Source organism: Prinia subflava, chromosome 6, assembly GCF_021018805.1.
Source record: "Prinia subflava isolate CZ2003 ecotype Zambia chromosome 6, Cam_Psub_1.2, whole genome shotgun sequence".
Classification (NCBI taxonomy): Eukaryota; Metazoa; Chordata; class Aves; order Passeriformes; family Cisticolidae; genus Prinia; species Prinia subflava.
In genome coordinates this window covers 3943191-3961899 of record NC_086252.1, presented here as the reverse complement: position 1 = coordinate 3961899, position 18709 = coordinate 3943191, and the positions used below count along the sequence as shown (strand labels likewise).

At 39.8% G+C, this 18709-nt stretch overlaps 1 protein-coding gene across 4 annotated transcripts in view; it reads right to left on the bottom strand.

Annotated features, from left to right (window-relative positions):
- The window catches only part of CALCRL (calcitonin receptor like receptor), a 68457-nt gene that overhangs the window by 48273 nt on the left and 1475 nt on the right, over positions 1 to 18709 (bottom strand). Inside the window, exon 1 of one of the 4 annotated variants that reach the window (XM_063399926.1) lies at positions 17155 to 17545. The exons of 1 other annotated variant lie outside the window; for it this stretch is intronic. Coding sequence is in view for 1 of the 3 variants with exons in the window: in XM_063399925.1 (XP_063255995.1) it covers positions 14736 to 14800 (65 nt within the window). In the remaining 2 variants the exon portion in view is untranslated. Of the gene's footprint in view, positions 1 to 14735; positions 14859 to 16989; positions 17009 to 17154; positions 17546 to 18709 lie in introns of those variants that run through there. 2 more of the 4 variants (XM_063399927.1, XM_063399925.1) reach the window with 2 other exon arrangements.

Below are 18709 nucleotides of genomic sequence, written 5' to 3'. Positions count from 1 at the left end.
CTTAGACTCCTGTTTCTGAGGCTGTAATTGACACTGATGAGCTTTGCCAAACAGCCCTAAAAATGGCAGCTCTGAAGGTACAACCTTACAAAAGCTCTACATGAGCACCCTTCTCTACTTCCCAGAGGAGCTCAAAAGAAATGTATCTTTGTAGAGACAATATTTGACAAAGAGATTTATATACTCACGGAGAAATGCTATTCTGCACTAAAGACCAGGTTGTGAATCTAGATAGCCCCTTGAACAATTAATTGCTAAGCCCTCTCAAGTATTTTCACCACATCTGTAAGATCTGAAAAGACCAAACAGAACACGCACTAAACACAAATAAATAAATAAAGTGCATCCGCATTGTTCTGTGAGGTCTAAGTTTTGCTCAAGGTCTCTTCCATAGACCTTTGGTGACTGTTCAGCTGGAAATTAAGGGCCCAAGAGATTTTTGTGAAAGCAGAAAGGGATATCCTGAGTCCCAGCCAGCAGCCTAACAATGCAGCTTCCAGCAGCCAGGACCATGTGGATTGTGTTAGGAACATCACTCACTACCGCCCTGTGTGCTCATGGCGTCTTCTTATAATTCCACTTTAGCTATTAAAGTGTTCTATTTATGAAAGATACTACACTTTAGGCAATAGGTTCCTACTGTATAAAGATCAAACTATGACTTTTAATTACTTTCTATTTCTCAATATGTTCAGGTAGTGAGCTTTGAAAGGTACACTGTGTAATAGTAATGTATTTATTGGGAAAAATAATTTTCATAATTTGCACAATTTAGCCTGTGGAAAGTCTATTTCTAACTTCACCTTCATTTGTATTTGACCTCTGACCAGTGTAACTTGAAATTTTCTTTATGACAATTTGTTCTAAGCTTCAAGGCAAAAAAAATTTAAAAATTCCAAACCCAAACCAAAATTCAAACAAAACAAGCCATAACCCCCCCTCAGTTTGTATTAAATTCTCATTGAAAAACCTATGCATCTGCTGTTTCCTACCATGAAAGAGCTCAAATGCCCTTCTCTCAGCAACATCCTCCCTCCTGCAGGACTGTGGCATAGGTGGAGATGATCACTGTGGGACTGGATTCGTTTCATGGCTAAAGCGGTTATGACGTTACTTGCTGCCACATCCTAAGGTTTGTTAGCATTCCTTGTCCTAGCTGGATCTACACCCTAGAGGGACAACTGAGGGATTACTGCAGAAAGCCAGCATCTGAGCTGTGGATTTCAGAATTTATGGCCAAGGGATTAAATGCTTCAGTAACTTTTGCGTTATTGCACATTACTTCCTATTTGTACTGAAGCTAATAAAAGTAGGAAAGCAGAACTGCCTAAATTATAAAACTAAAATTTCTGAAGGCAAATCTTTACACTCTTAAGAGAAATTTATGTCCTATGCAACAGTTAAAGAGCTACAAACTGTTTAAAACTGAAAAACTCTAAGTTCTCTCATTTTTTGGTACACCTGACAGTTAATTTGAATGAAGGTATGTTAATTTAACTGCAGAGACAGACTTGTTGAGACAACTATAAATGTGAGTCTTCACATAATTTATCATTCTCCCTGTGCTATTTCTCACAGCTTGATGGCACATTGGGAGCTGACTGCTCCATGTCATTTCTGGAGGGTTACTCCCCTTAAGTGCCTTGTGGCTTGTCAGCCCTCCCAGCCTAGAAGAAACCTGGGTGTGATCGTGGCTCATACCCAAGAAGCTTCTTCACTACAAAAACTGTGATTATATTTCATTTATTCTTTCCTTACTTCATTGGCCCTTGCACTATCATGAAGCAAAACACAGTCACTGAAATGTAACTAACTTATTGAGGGCATCAAAAATTATTAAAATGAAAAATGCTTGATGCTCACATTATTAATTCAATTTCTTCTTGATGAAGGAAGAAGCAAGGTTTGAGTAAGTAGTGAGTATTGATCCTGCCCTCAATAATCCAGATGTTCAAATGGTCTCTGTGCACAGTTCCTCACCATTCCTGGAAAAGTGAAGTAGTACTCTTAGCAAATGCTTAGCGGGCAAAGGAGAATTTTGTCACTCTGACAAAATTTTGTCACTTTGACAAAATCTGACTCTGTTTGAGCCACAAGTTTAGTAAAGCTAAAAAGAAAGTTAGGGAGTTATTGATCAAGGCTTCAAACAAAACATAAGCCTTCCTTTCTGTGCTAATTCTAGGAGGAGAAGGAAGTCAAAACAATTAATGGCTGATAATTATAAAAATACTGTGTTACTTTATATAGTGCAGCATACAGCTTTCGTAAACACTAAAGTTGTTTCACTCAACTCCTTTCAGTCAAGTCTGGATAATATTATATACTACCTCTGTCAGCTACATGTGTAGTTAGGTTAGAGATATGTGAGTCTCAGAGTACTAAGTAGTTCCCAAGACCCTCAAGGAGAAATTACTTTTTCTGTACACAAGTCATTGAAAAAATAAATTCCGTTTCTTAAGGTGACATTAAGGTGACATATACTATTTTTTCAGGAAGCGCCATGCACAGGGTATATACAGGAATCAAAAGGAGGGTACTAAAGCTCACTGGCCTATATCTGATTCAAGATGGGAAATCCTATGTCCTGAACTTAAAGGTTCCAATTCAATTACACCTGAGAAAGAACATTAAGTATTCTAAAATAAATCAAAACCATTACAAAAATGTAATATCCTGACCCCTGAAATATTCTGATCCCTGAAAAAAACATGTCACTGCTAACAAATCAAAAACATCTGTTTCCACAACATGAATTCTCTTAAGAGCAATTTGTTGTGGAGACAAACTTTTAAAAACTTAAGGGAAAAAAAATCATCAAGATGGGACAGAAGGTAACAGTGGGGAAAAGAGCTCAATCTTAGTATCTGGAAATAAACTTGCACATTTTTTTACTTCGTTGGAGACCTGGCACATTTGTTAGTTTTACAACATTCTCAAGCTACAGCTGCAAGGTACAAATATGTACAGGACACGGTATGAACACAGAGTATGATCATATACAGACCCTTTGGAACTGTTTAAGCCTAAAAATTTCTGGTCCTTATGTTATAAAAGTTACCTGATTGAAAAACTGATTGAAATTTGTAAAAGCCAAACTACTTGCTCAGTTAGGTGCAATAGCCAGGAGCCAACTCACAAATGAGGAGCAAAGGCAAACAAAATCAAGTTTATCAGCAAATACGACCATCTTTGACTTGAGACCAGATTATTATTAGCAGCAAGTCCGCTCTGGCCTGACTTATTTTGGAGACCCGTGGTTTCCATATGTTGTTTCTACTGTTGCAGATCTGCACATTAGGACATAAAAATTCTGTACAAATTTATAGTGGGTGGGGTGAGATGGCACAAAGGCTGATGCCCAAAGACTGGAAATTGATGAACAAATTCAGTTCCTCAAATAAGAAGCTGCACAGTTGGATAAGCCAAGTAGCCTGCTGTATATTTCATGTTCTTCCAAGCCCCTTCACATTATGAACAGAGTGCACAGAGGCACAATAATTTATCTAATAACAGCAATTTGAAGCTAAGATTACTAATGTTTGCTGAGTTAAGGCTTGTAAGAAGATGCTAGTACAGGTCTCAGTGCAAAAACACTTAACTGTTTACCAAGAGCTGGATTTTCCTGCTCAGAAGTGAATATATTTTCCTGTCTCTCACCCAGTGCAGGAATCGTAGTAACATTTCTTCATGAGCCACTGCAACAGTATGTAGGTGCTAGAAAAGTACTTTTTTTCCCCAGCAAAACACCTGTAAGGAAATAATTATAAATTCTAAAAGAGCACCCTAAACCATTCTTAGCCACAAGTTTTGTTGACCAATGCTTTTCCTCCTCACATTCATCACATTAGATAAAGACTTTCCTGCTAAAAGGCTAATTAATTTAAACTTATCAGATTATCAAACTTTATTTAAGGAGAATACAGATGCTAATAAATAAATAAATTTTAAACCACACATATTTTATTAGTTTACCTATTACAGAACGCAGGATCCATAAACAGGAGTCACCACTGGAAAACATATATTTGTCCACACAGATAATGTATGGCAAATGTGTTTTTCTTTGAATGACTGTGTTTACTGATTTGTATCAGTGAAGGATAAGAAACATTCCCAGTGAGCTCAATCCTACTTCCCTGAGAAAAAAAACAAAAACAAGGAGCAGCACCAGCTGCTTGGCAGGACTGTGCTGGAATGATAACATGGTCTCGGAGCGCTCTTGCTCAGGCCACGGAATTAATTACTGGTGAGTACAAGCACAGCCACAGCACTTCACCTTGCCTAGCAAACAGCCTGTTTTGCTCATGGTGCTCCCTGCCTCCATGCAGAGCTTCTCCAGAATTAGTTCTGCATGCACCTCACATCTCGAGCAATTTGGGAATTAAGGAGTGGACCATGTCAAACTATGAAATATGAAAATCCAGAAAAGATTTGTGGACAAGGACAATTTGATACACCACTAGCATAAAAATCTGTATCAAATCTACCTGAAACTATAAAACCTGAAGCAAAACTATAACCTGAAGCAATAAAACCCATTTTATTTAATATCCACCCACTAATTTGAGTGAATCTTCATTAGGGATCCAGTTCTAATTAGAAAATTAGTATGAACTAGTTCTATAATTCATTATGCAAAACTCTCTTCTCCCTCCATTAAAACAGACTCTTGTTCATAAAAGGATGACACTTATTTCTTAGAGAATGGAAAATGATCAATCTGAATTAAAAAAAAAAATTAACAAGGGAAGAGGACAAAGAAACAAGCTAAACTTACACAAAAGTCCTCTTATACAAAGTGACAAAGGAAGAATAGCAACCAAAAAACAAAACTCAATCTGAAACCCAAAAAAGAAAGCCAGCAAAACCACACACCCAACAAAGCCACACCACATCAAAGAAACTCAACCACAAGCTCTGCTGTAACTGTGTGATTGTGTAGGTTTCTACACTTCCTTGGATAATGTTCCAGATTTGTTGGCAATCTGGACAGGACTCTCATGAGAACAGGCTTTCTGATGATATTTTAGATACTCCCAGGTTATGTAAGTCTGCTAGAAAAAATGCAGGAGCAGCCTTTTTCCACAGTAGTTTTGTACTTGGGTTCCAACTCCAGCAAAAGAGGAGGGACTGCAGAGATGTGTAAGCTCAGAGGAGGATCAGTCACAAAACTTTCCCCATTCCTGACTGGTGCACAGTATGGTACAGCCTGAATTTTGGGGAAGACGCAAGAGAACTCTGATTTCATTGGACTCACTTCAGCCTTTTCTGGTTTTGAAAAAAGTATGAATTGGTGCTGTTTAAAACAAACTCCTGACAGGAGTCACAGCACTATTCAGATGGCTACCAAATGGTTTTCTAATGAGGATCAAGGATTTCTGATAGTCTTGAGCACTGTGTTGTGAGCTGAACAGGAAGGATTCTTGCAGCTTACAGATATAGCTGGTAAATAAAACAGGATGTTACAAAAGTTACCTTCCTTACACAAAACAAGGAAAATATTGAGGTTGTTGGGAGACTGGGAAAAGGGACCTTCCATCAGCAACAACAATAACATGCTCACTACATTTTGGAAGAGGAAAAAAAAGCCAATGTAACAACTGATCTGTTACTACTTAATGCTGGCAACAAAACTAGAGGCAGTTCCATTCCTGAAAACAATAACATAACCACAACTTCCACAGATATATCTTGCACTTTTTTGCAGGAGATGCAACTTAGAAACAGGTGTTCTGAAAACCACGCTCTCATGCAGTCAAGACAAAATAAGTTAAAAGGTCTTGTGGGGGAGGAGGTTCCTGGCTAAATCACCTTTTGTGTTATTGACATAGGTTTGCTTCTATGCTTTGTTTTATTACAGCATATGGGCAGAGAACAGTGAGCTCATCCAGAGGGTTGCAGAAAAGTGTAAATCCTTTATCTAGACATTTGTGGATACAGACAGCTTTGGAAATGCACCTTTGGAAAGTCCAAGACTCTTGCAGCATAGGAAAAGGAATGAAGACACGTTTGGTTATTACACAGAGATTCTGGTAGAGGAAGAGTCAATAGGATCTGAGGAACACAAAGCAGAATGGAAACAATTACTTCCATCTCTTGGGGTATTTACCTTTTCAGCTGGGAAAAAAGGTCTAGATACTGGCAAATTCCCAGGAGCAGCACTGATTTGTCTTTGAAAGCTCAGGTTCTGCAAAGTGGGGCAGGAAGGGCAACTGAATCTCTTCAAACAGAGAAGTTGCTTGATAACTTGGTGACCTTCCTGTTAAGCCCAAAGGGCCCCAAACACACAGAATCCATATGACCCATGACATCATCAAACACTGGAAGTTGTTAACCAAATGCCCAGTGTCAGGAAACAACTATCTGTCTGTGACAAACTGAGTTCTTTCCTCTCTGTAGGACTGGAACTAATTTATTTTCTATCAAAGTATGCTTACAATCTTTCTCTCTTATGAAAAGAAGCATTTTCAGCAGTCACTTGCAGGTTACTCCTCTGGAAACCCAAAAGAAATTGGTTTTAACCTGCTTTGTGGTCCCCATACTGGAACGATATTCACCCAAAAAACTAGTGCCCTTTGACATGGTCACCCTCTAGGAAAACCCAGCTGATGTAAAAAATCATCACCTGTAATCCTTTTGTCATGCTCAATGCTCTGAGTATTTAAATGTTTGCTTAAAAAAGCTACAAATGGATTCTGGAAATCCACATATATTTCTTGGAGCTTTTTAAGTTCAATAAAACTGCTTGCATTCATCTACATAAGATGATGTGGTGTTTTAAGAGGAATACCTTAAATATTGTGCTGCAGTTAATTGAGACAGAAGTACTGCTGAACTACTGAGCACCCTCTGTATCACCTTTCAAAAGTAGGAGTGCTGTTGACCCAGGGTACAAGACATTTTCAGCATCACATACCTACTCTTCAATATTTCCTGCTCATCCCTAGCTTTTTGCCCCCTCAGTTTTAAGTGCTTTTAAGTTGTTGCTAGATTTGCAAACCTTTGACCTTGCTTCGTGCTCTGAGCATCATCCATACAGTCTCACTAAATATGTGGATTTTGTAAGCGTGCTCTATGTAACTTCAAGGATTTTGTAGGACTGAAGACTGGAAAGCCAAAAGGAGTCAGAGAGCTGAGGAAAAACGATTGGTCTCTAATGAGCCATTTGTCAACCTGGACAACACCTATACAGCTCACAAAAGCTTTCCAGGAGCAGCATTAATTCCAGTCTCACCCAGTATCCCCTGGTGTCCGTGGACGTGTCCCTCACTCTGTGAGTCTCACACTCCGAGCATCCCTGCCGTGGCCACCTCCCCGCCCTCCCGTGCAAAGGAGGCAGCCGCAGACACGCGAGGGACCCTCGGCTGCCAGACTTCCCCTCACAGCCCTGCTAACCTCAGCCCTGACCTACAGTACCCTTAGTTTTCCATTCCTTAGACTCTCTTACACAAATATAGCCCAGGATTCCAAATTGGGCTGTGTTTATTCCAAGAACACAAAGACAACCGTTTTCACATCTGAGAAAATGGCGTGTCTTGATAAAAAATTGAAACATTTTCATTCAATGCCAAAAACATATGCAGTTTTCAACAGCATCTGAAATCCCTGTGGACTGGTTTCTAGTCTATTCTACTAATTCCTGTATCGCAATGCCAAATTCATGTCTTCCCAAATTTGATTGAATCCTCTCTCGCTTGAACTCTTTATTTCACATTAGCTGGAAACCCTCTCAAATGTTTGCAACTGTGCTCATTACCAGCTGTCCTTCAGGGAGGGAGTTAATTTCACCACACACAAAAACAGTACACAGTTGCTTCAAACAAAATGCTATTTTTCATCTTTGCCTTTTAAATCAAGCTGAACATTTGGATTCCAAGTGTTGGAAAACATGGAAAATACCCTATATGTCAAAAAGCAACACTGAAAATAAGCTTTCTTTTTAAAAATCTGAAAGCAACATACTTTTCTTTTAAATGATTACCTAAATATTCCAATACAACAGCCCCATCACAAGATTCTGTGATTTCATTTTGCTAAGTACATTAAGGCTAATCTGCAGTTTAATGGTGAAGAAAAATCCTGAGTTTTTTTTGTGTCATTACTAATTATGAAAAATAAATACCCAATACTAATAAAACCCATCAATTTATTATAAATATTGAAAAGAATCTTTCCACAGAGCTATTAGAAAAAAAAAATCCCTTCATTTCATCAAGTTCACCTTTGCTAGAAAATGAGCAGTGCGTAGCCTTACAACACCAATTAATAATAGGGTGCTGACAAATAAAACAAGCTGGTAAATATGAATCTTGTTCATAACAAGATTGCACAAGAAAATATACTGTAATGACCCTGTCTGAACATCCTGTAATAGCCCATTGTTCCTCACTATTACTGTCATTCAGCAATTTTTTTTAATAGCGGATGTGTGGCGGCAGAAGAACCAGCGCAACGTGGGAGTGCACGTGCACAAATCCTGCCCCATCCTGGAGTGAGGAGATGGCACTCCTGGATGTGCACATCTGCACAACAACCCCACCTCTCTCAGAAACTGAATGAGATGAAAATATTTAGTTGTAAGTGCCTTAATGATTTGTAAACTGAGAGGTGAGCAGGGTCCTTTTACCTGTAAAGGGCAAATTACAGGAACAGGAATGAATAATGGAAAAATCATTGGCTTAAATTCTGAGAGCTCGTGGAGTCTACATGGTAGAACAAACCAGGAAGTATCCTGTTCTGTAGATGAAGAGGATGGGTGGCAATCAAGATGCCCCATGTGTAACAGCTGAAAAAAGCAGGTGTATTTCACCTGCTCTTTGTATGGGGAAAGATGAGCTAACTTAGCCCTGCAGTTACTGACACCTTAACTAGACCAGGGACTGAAACCCAGTGTCTGGTTTGCTATCTAACCAAAATACTGCACAGACAACTAATTTCATAACCATACTGGGAATTCATGTCACAGACACAACTGCAAGTAGTGGTTTCTCACCAGTTAAAGGAATCTTTGTTTACTGAGGCCTGACTGAGCACATGACACCTGATGGAGCTTCGTCTCTGCAATAAGAGTCATGCTAAACCCAACATCATTCCATTTACTCAATTGTTCAGTTCACTTTCCTATTTTAAGGGAACAACAATTTAAGGTTCAGATTTTTTTTTTTTTCCTTTTGCATTTGTTATTCCATCCATCATTTTGTCTTCCTTCCAATGAAGCTACCAGGCTTCATTGTTTTATTTTTAATTAGTACTCAAGGAAGGAGGAGTTGGACAATGTCTTGCTTAAAATCTGTAAATGTTTAAAAATATAAAAGCTCAGAATTCTACGAAACACAAGGGATAAAGAAATTGTAAAAATAAAATAAAACAAACCAAACCTCTGGCTTAACAATTTCCACATTCCTGTATGGTATAACACTATTTTTGCACACTTTGGTTTGGCATACGTGCATTCCCTGAGGAAGCTGAGTTATCACCAATAACTCCGTCATGCCAGTCTGTCTTCATTTGACACCATAAATTTCCACAGAAACTTCTCTCCCCTTGCCTATATTGACTTAGAAAGGCTGTTGGTCCCTAAAATGTGCTTTGAAGCCTTTGGGTGCTGCCACACCACGGCTGTGTGCCCTGGAGGTGGCAGCAGCCACTGCCATGCTCTGGTGCCCCAGTGCCCCCACAAAGACAGCACAAGCACTTTGCCAGCCTTCCAACAAACCCTGAATTACTGCCATGTCCTTCACTGGTCTGTAATGTGACTCTAGGAAAAGCTTAGCATGTCAGCAGACTATTTTATCCCTGCAGCCCTAAATAAAAAGTGTCCAGTTAAACTACATTGTCTGAATTCTTCCCTTGGATTGCACGCACAATTTTCAGAAGAGGGATCTTCTGTGGAGAAAAAGCTCTACTTGTGCAAGCTCTTCTGAAATAATTGAGAGAGAAAAAGGAAAAGAAAGCGTAGGCCCAGCAGCTATCCCAGTAGATCATGCTGAAAGGTTAAAAACATCTGAGTGATTTTCCTAGGGACGCTCAAAATGCTGATACAGCACATACAGCAGGGTTGGGGGAACAAAAGGCTCTTAAAGAATCGTGTTGTGACTTCCATTATCAACTCAATAATGATACTTTAAAGAGTTGAAGATGGACCAAGATCACCTCCTTTAGTCAGAAATTAAGAATTTCCAGAATGAGAAGCTAAAAATAATTTCAAATGAATACAACTGTACTCCAGACAGAATTGTTTGAGCTTCCAATTATAACCATTACTCCTGTTTTAGATAAAACCCACGCTGTGATAGCAAATAGATATGGAACAAAAATCTATTTTTACTGCAGTGTAATCTGTGGCAATGCTAATTGCACTTAGGACATAACACACAGAAAATTACATCTGATACAATCTTTCATGTCTCCCCTAGGGAAAAACAATGGAGGGTGAGATACCCTGGTTCTGCAGGACAAGGAGAAGCCTGCCATAGCAGAGTTTCACTTGATAGGAATTCTTACTTTTATTTGCATATTGGTTTCTAAAATTCTTCTTTTCTAGGACTATAATTTTCCTGATTATTTTCAGCAGAAAGGCTTTCATTTCCTGATGCACATACACAATTAACAGATGATAAACATTTTTTTAAAAATCCCCCTTTACTCCTTCTAAAACTGGAGAGAAAAGAAAAAAACCACAAACCCCAAAGCAAAGGAAAAAAACAAACCCTCCCCCTCAAGCCCCACACTATGCTGGCACGAACATAAACCCACAAGAAAGGCTGCAACTCGGTTCAGTGTTTAAGTGCCTACTTAGCATGTGCTTCTTTTCCCCACTGCTGCCAGCCACACACAAACCCAGCGCAGCCCTGGTGGCCTTCCACGCATTTTAATGCAATAAAGAATGAAGAACGCGCAGTGGTAGCCACGCAGAGAGTACTTGAATAGCACTCAGGAAAGAGCCTTTATTTGGCTTTCCTGAACTTGTTGAAGCTAACTTTTTCCCCAGTACACACTAAATCAATGTTAAAGAGGTTCCCGATGCTTTGTTACGGTACACACGCTCTGCGAGGAAGATGGCTCTGAAGTTCAACGCGGTCATTTATGGAAAGGGCTCCCACCCCACCTTCCCCTTCCAAGAAACTGGACGTGTGAAGACAGACATTTCTTTGAGAGGAAGGATAAGGCAGAGGTTAATTTCATCTGCATGAGCCAGTATAGGATAAGCTTTTGGAAATACTGTCAAGCCTCATTCTTAATGCCTGGCAAAGTGACTCACTCAGAGTCATCACAGGAAAGGAAGCTGAATAGAATCAAAAACGGAACAGGATGGGGGCTTAAACAGGAGAAAGAAGTGAGAGAAAGGAAACTGGATTGTTTAAAGTGGGCTGAGGTTACAAGTTCTAGAATGAGATTATTTTTAAAATAAACATATAAAATACATATCTGTAAAAATATATACGCATATATAAAAATACATGAACACATGCATGTTTTTATTAAAAAATGCTTCTTTCCATTTAAAGAGAGACTTGTATTTGTGGATTGCCTTCCAAAGCTGCCTGCTGAGGTATTTGTTTCTGTTTCAGGTGGCATTAACCTGGTCTGAGAAAAAAACAACAATTCTTTCTAGAAACCCACAAATTTTTAACGATCGCATTCCTGTTCTGCTCAGTATGAAAGTCTCAGAATATGGAGCGCCACACTCCTGTAAAAATCCACCACAATGCAACACTAGTACATCATTCTCTAAAGAAACACTAAGCAATAAACTAGACACTTTTTTTTTTCCACACCAAAAAATTCATCATTGACTTTTACTTGAAACTCCGTGACACACGACAAAGTTTCTCTTCTCCAAAGTTTTTACTGTGAAGGTTTGGATGATCAGTCACCTCACATATCAATTTCAGGTAAGTCAAACGCAAACAGTATGCAGACTGTCTCAATGTGTAAGCCACTTGCAGAAGGATCTCGTTGACTTCATCACAACTGAAAACACATGACTTGTGCAAGACAATGTCCACCAAAAAGAACAATTTTGGTCCCCAAAGAAGATGATAAAAAAAAAAAATCATAAAGGTAATATTGAACTGAGTCACAGCTCTTCATGTTTCAGTCATGTCACCTGTGAGTACAATTTCTGACTGTATAATCCCATACCAATGACTGTCCTTTTTGCTGTTCAAGGGGACACACAGAAAGATGAATACACACATAAATCATATAACTAAAAAAAAACAAATTTCAGACTTAAACAGGCATACCTGGTCAAAAAATGATTCCGGAAAAATATATTAGAATAAATACTTCTAATTTCTCCTAAAAAAAAGCTTATCTCTGTTTGTGTAACATTTCTTATTTAATCCCCAGAGTGACACTGGCTGGATTTCACTAACTGAAGCCAAAGGGCAGATATTGCCATTATACAGAATATTTCAGGATAATAATTGCAAAAATGTGCCATTTTACTAATAAAAGGCTCTGGAGTATAATGTTTTCCCTCCATTTAGGGTATTAAATAAACATGCAGATGCAATGACACAAAGTATAATGTCTAAAGGTCTTACTCATTTCTGAAAAGTAAATTTAAAATTTCTATCCAGGAAGGATTATAGGACACGATATTTGGTGACAAATTATATTAATTTCTGAAAATACTAATATGGAAAAAATACTTTTAAATCCTAAGAGAAATGAGTTTGTATACCACAAAAATGTTCTCAGTACAGCCTTTGTTTTACTTTAATGAAACTTTAAAACTCTACCAGAACTGTCAGTATTTGGATAACAAAAAATTTATGAAAATTAATTGGCAAGATTTTACTGCTGTAATGGGGGAGGAAAAATGTAAGGAGAAAATTTAAATGGTAATTCAAAGAGTGATGCTTTATGCCCATATAACCGTTCAAGACTGTGCAGTTTTCAAGCTGAGAATATCAAAGAAAAGTTGGAAAAGATGATGCAGATTTAGGAACATAAGACATTCAACCTAAACACAGCTGATGGCAAACAACAGTGTATGAGGTAGGTATAGGTGCTTTCAACATGGTAATCAAAAGAGAGAATTTACTGATTTCTTTGTGTGGCTCCGTGTTCATGGTATTACATGGGAGGTCAGACTAGTATGGACTTCATTAAATAAAATCATCACTAATTTGGGGGGAATATTTTTTCAAATGCAGCCTGCATGACCCAGACATAAATCCAGAAATACAACACTGTTTTATTTTCTAAAATCCAGTTAGAATGGTCAGCTACCATTTAAAAATGGCCAAAACTGCCAGAAAAGGCTGGAGTGACACCTAGTATATATTAAGAGGTAACAGCCTCAGACATGCATACAAACTTTACCATAAGAGTCTGATTTCTTTTTTTGAAGGGAGAACCTGGCTTCTCTCATGGAAAGTCTTTTTTGATGCATTACAAGGAGTTAAGTGCATTTCAAATGCATGTTTCTAAAGAAAAGCAACTCAAAATAAATCACTTTTGGACAGCATATACTGCAGAAATGATTGAAAGTGTTTGCACAGAGCTAGGGCAGAAAAAAAGGATGGCTTTGCTGGGAAAATGTAAACAGTATAAACAAACTTGGGAGACTGAAGCATGAGAGACAACTGTTAAAACAAAACTTTGAAAATGTGAAAGTTTAGCCTTTCAGTTCTGCCCACATACTAAAATAGAACAAAAAGTGTTGCTAAAGAGAAATAATCTAATGGAACCCAATTTCATAAGATCTTCTACTGTACCACACTGGCTGTGGAAGTCTCCTTTAAGGTAACAGGTAAGAAATAGGCTATTTTCTGCTGCTCTTTATGCAAGCTTTTTATCCTGAACACAGCAGAACTGCCAACATGAAGACAAAAAGTAAAAATAATGGGTTGTGTCTACATACAGAAAGTTTTCTCTGTTTTGCTTTAAACATTAGAAAGATGCAGCATTCAGATGTATTCAATTCAGAATATTAGCATGTGTGATTCCCAGTTTTCCAAACAAAGCATCACTTTGTTATCTAGGGCTAATTTACTTTGAAAGTTTCTTTATAAACCTATGTTCTCTCTTAGTTGCTACATTTGCAATAATGGAAGTCAGCATGAAATGGACCTGCCTATGTTGTATGCAGAAATAATATACTAAATATGTTATTATACCTATAGTACACATAAACACATATAAAAACACACTTATTTTACTGCCTAGAAGTTACTTGTTTGCCAACTCACATCTGTTTGGATAGCAGTAATACTCATTCCTTCCTCAACACAGCAGTACCAAGGATATAGTTAATTCCAGAGCTCTGACAATCAGCTACACCAAACACTTAAAATACTTCCCAGGGACAGAGGAGTTCCATGAGCAAATAAAGACTGTTTTCAATAAGTGCAAAGCCTGGCTGAGGAAAGTGCTGCACATGAAACTCAATGGCAGAGCCACCCAGGCTTGCAGAGCAGAGGTGGCCAGGGCACCGAGGTAAGGCAAATATTGTGTGAGTGCCACAGGAGTGGCAGCTGGTCAGAAGCACTGAAGAGATTTTGGTACCAAATCAAGAACATTGTAAACACATTGGCAACAGATGGGAACAACTCCTTAAGGAGAAATCCTGCTTTGTTTTCCTAGCTGTAGACTTGAACTTCTGATGGGAGAAATTTCCTCAAGGGCTGTAATAGACAGCTTATGTTCAACATTTACAAGAGCAACAACTAGATATATCTCTTTTAAATATCACTGTACATGTGTTATCATTAAAAACATACCAATAGTGATAGTTTCTTCCAAATGACCATGGCCCAGTTTGAATTTCATGACTGCATGACTTCATGGACTTCTGTGCGTCCAATCCTACCGGGTTCCTGCACGATTCCTGCCAGGAATGCCACTGGGGAAAGATGATTACCTCAAATGTATGCAATATAGGAGCGAGTTAATTATTATACGGGTGTCAAAGGAAATTTGTTAGTGTGCCTTCTTTCCTCAGTTTTGTTCTGAATTGTATCCTGGTCTAAAATCTGAACTGTAACAGCCAGACAGCCCATGGAACACTCCTGTATTCCCGGAGTTAAGTCCTTTCCCTGACCCAGGTAAGGCATTGGTCACCTCGTGAGACACATGCAGATCTGTGTTTTCCAAGTGGAGTGCTCAGAAATTACAGAAATTACCAAAAAAACAGCTGCCAACAGAGAGCAGAATATAAGTGCCTGGATGGGTGATCCATGTGTAATTCCTTCCTCAGAAAATACCCACATTTAGGAATGTCTTGCCCTTTGACAGTAGGTGGAAAAATTCCCACTGGCTCTCGGTGGGCCAGGATTTCAACAGCTGTGTTGTATCAAGAAAAGCTTATTCAAAGGGACAAATACTACATCTCTTAACGCAGAGGAAGTCTTCAACTGATCAGAAATTCAGGGTGCAGCAACATTTCAAGTTGAAAGGATACACATAATGCAATGTATTTTAGATATCCAGGTCCTTAGTTTTGTCCTGTAAAAAGTGCAGTCACCGTTCTGTACCAATACCCTGCCTGCCTTTGCTTAACCTGCAAACAGCGTGGATTCTGACATCCAGCCTGCAAACACACACATGCCTGGCACATCCTCTGGGGGCAGACACACTTCAACCTACACAAGTTGCTTGTGAAGAACAAAAGAATAAGAATCTAAATAATTTAGCTGATATATTTCTAAAGACAGTTGTCCCCACTGCACTGATCATTAAAATAACATAAGCACCTTTTATGTGAAGTGCCATCTCTATTGATTTAGTGTTACCAAGTGCCTTTTGTGTGGAAGATTTCCAAAGCTGGATGAAGACTTTGGGATTGCTCTTATATGCAGTGAAATAGATGAGAGTTTAAGCAAACTAGAGAAGAAAATACTGTGCAAATACAGATCGTTATTTTTAATCAAGAATTTCAGACAGTACCACAGCATGTGTACTTTAAATGAAAACCCATCTGTTTTCAGGTGTGGTCTTACACTGATCTAGACCTAGAGTGTCTCCTCCCAGTGCACCGAGAGGACCTCAGATTCAGCACATCCCTGAACAGGTTTCAGCTGTTTGACGTATTATTGGTGCAAGAAAATGACAAGATCCCCGGTAGGCACAGCAAGACTGGGAATATTGCACTGGCGCAATTGTGAGAGCAGCAAACTCTATCCCCAAGGCAGCTGGTATAAGTTTATTAAGGCAAAGAGAAAAAAACCTCAGTTATCTTTATAATTATTTCATTCTCTTCCCTTGTAAACTGCATGGATAACTAAAGGATTCATTGTAGATCAAATCCAAGTGCGATTAATAGCCTAACAAGATTTATTTTCCTAGTTCTGTGACTCTACTGCTTACACACACGAGCAAATGACTAGAATTAGCAATCTCTGCACTGCAAGCGCATTTGCAAAACCAGAAGGTATGACATCTGTTTCGGAAAGCTTCAGGAGTGGCAAGCCTATCAGCTGGTCCTGAAGGCACGGAATCGCACACTTGCCACCGCTCAACAGTTTCTCGAGGAAAGGAAAAGTGGGCAATTAGCTGTCAATAAATCAGCTCGGTGCCTGCGGTTACAAACCTCAAACAGTAACACGCCGGCACGCGTACAGGCTGCAAACCAACCCAACTTTTCCTCAAGCAAACAGAAAGCCCAAACACAACAGTAACTTTACCTTTCAAGTTGTGTAATTACAACACAAAACCTAATTATGAAACAACTCAAGTATGACCTCCTTCTGGTACAATAAGTTTAGAGAAGTACTCAGTAAGCAAACCTACACTACTTTATCATCCAATGCAGCCTCTATTGAAAGAGCTGCAGTTGTATTGAATTAGTCTTAAGGACCCTCTTCAAGGCAATGAGCCTCTAATTCTCTCCAGATGCAAAGACAGAAATTTGGTTAGTTAATATTAGAGGTTTCAGGCAGAATCCTTAGAGCGTTGATTTGGGCATTTTATCTCCAACTCTATTTATCCCACCAAGCACAGACGATAACAGCACCAATTATAAAATCAGCTCAACACCTCGCTCACTAGCAACAAACGAAGGTTTTCCTGGCAGCCTGTGTCGGCGGATTCCGTGTCCCACGCCGAGGTTAGTGCCGGAGCAGGCACACACGCGTTCCCACCGCGGCGATCGGGTGGCACAGACCCGCTGCCCGCGGGTGAAACAATGAAAGCGGCACTCACCGCGCTGAGCTGCTACGAGAACGCGTTCAGACAGAGCTGTGGGGAGCTGTCTCGCTGAGCCCCTCCGCGGCCAGCGGCGAGAGCGCGGTGCCCGGCTGGGTGTAATCCAGAGCCCGCGGCTGGCGGCTCTCCCGGCGGGGCAGCGCTGCTGCGGGAGCGCCGGGAGCGTGTCCGATGGCAGCGCGGAGCGGCGGCAGCAGCGAAACATCAGAGCTTCCTGTTACATCACCGACCCCGCCTGCGGCCGGCGTTAAGTTGCTTTTCTCTCCCGAATGGCATGTCCCGGGGAAGCGAGGCTCCCGCGGCACCGGAGCGGGGAGCCGGCCGAGCCCCGGCGCTGCCATCTGCTCCCGGCCAGAGCAGCCTCTGCCCAGGGCCCGCCCCAACTCACGGCTCTAAACCGCTCGCAGAATACTCACTGCTGCTGCTGAGGAGACCAGGGGACCTGTCCTTTCACGCATCGAGCCAGTGTGATTCATCCTCCTCTTCTAACTAGACCCGTAGAAACAGGCTCGTTTGGACCTTTGCTCAGAGACAAAGAGCACACGAGAGCTGCATCCCTCCTCAGTGTGACTGACCTGAGCCAGCTCTGCCAGCGACTGCAGGGGCTGCATGACACCCCACACCGTAAGGGCTGAAAAGCTCTACACAGAAATACCTTTATTCCTCAGACGTAAAGCAGCTGCGAAGGTCAGATTCAAATTTTCAATTCCAAGCAGGTGCACCATTTACAGTGCCACTTTGTTTTGTACCCAAGAAAAAAATCGTATTTAAAGAAGTAGGTCTTTGAAGTATCAAGAGCAGAAAAAAAAAAGCAACAGGAACATTATCGTTGCTGATCTCTGTGCTATACTTTTATAAACATTATTGATTTGAAAGCACAAGTATGAATGGTTTGAAAACTGCCATGACTGAGGACAAAACAAAATTAATAGCAGAGCAGTCTTTCTACTAGCTTCAAAGAACATTGTACCAGAAACTAAAAATGTTTATTTGAAGCCATTTGTCACTTGTTTTTATACAATCAATTCCCTGTACTATGGGCAGAATTTGTGACCTCTAAATCAATAACCAGTTACTGCATGCAAAGGACAACACTATGCTGAACAAATGGGGACTTCATGGAGCATCAAACTCAAATTATAGGAACGCCTATAACACCAGTACTCCTTTGGGAACACCATAAGAACTCCCAAAAGCCACACTGTAGTAAGGATCTATCAAAATTATACCACGGAATTTGCTCATAAAACATAAAATATTCTGCTCATTTCTTGCTGTCACGTACCACTTTTTTTTTTTTTTTTTTTTTTTTTTTTTTTTTTTTTTTTTTTTTTTTTTTTGCCAGAGTCATTTGTGGAACATGCTGTGAACTGGATGAAGGAATTCATGTGGGCACTGAGAACATTTTCCTCAAGAAGGAAAACAGCAAGAAACACAAAGCTAAGGGGGGGGAAAGCCCCATAAAAGAAACAAAAAACTTCAAAGAAAACCTCACCCCAATCCATGGTCAGGAAAAATTGGAAGAAGGAAAAGAGGACCAAGAATACTTTAA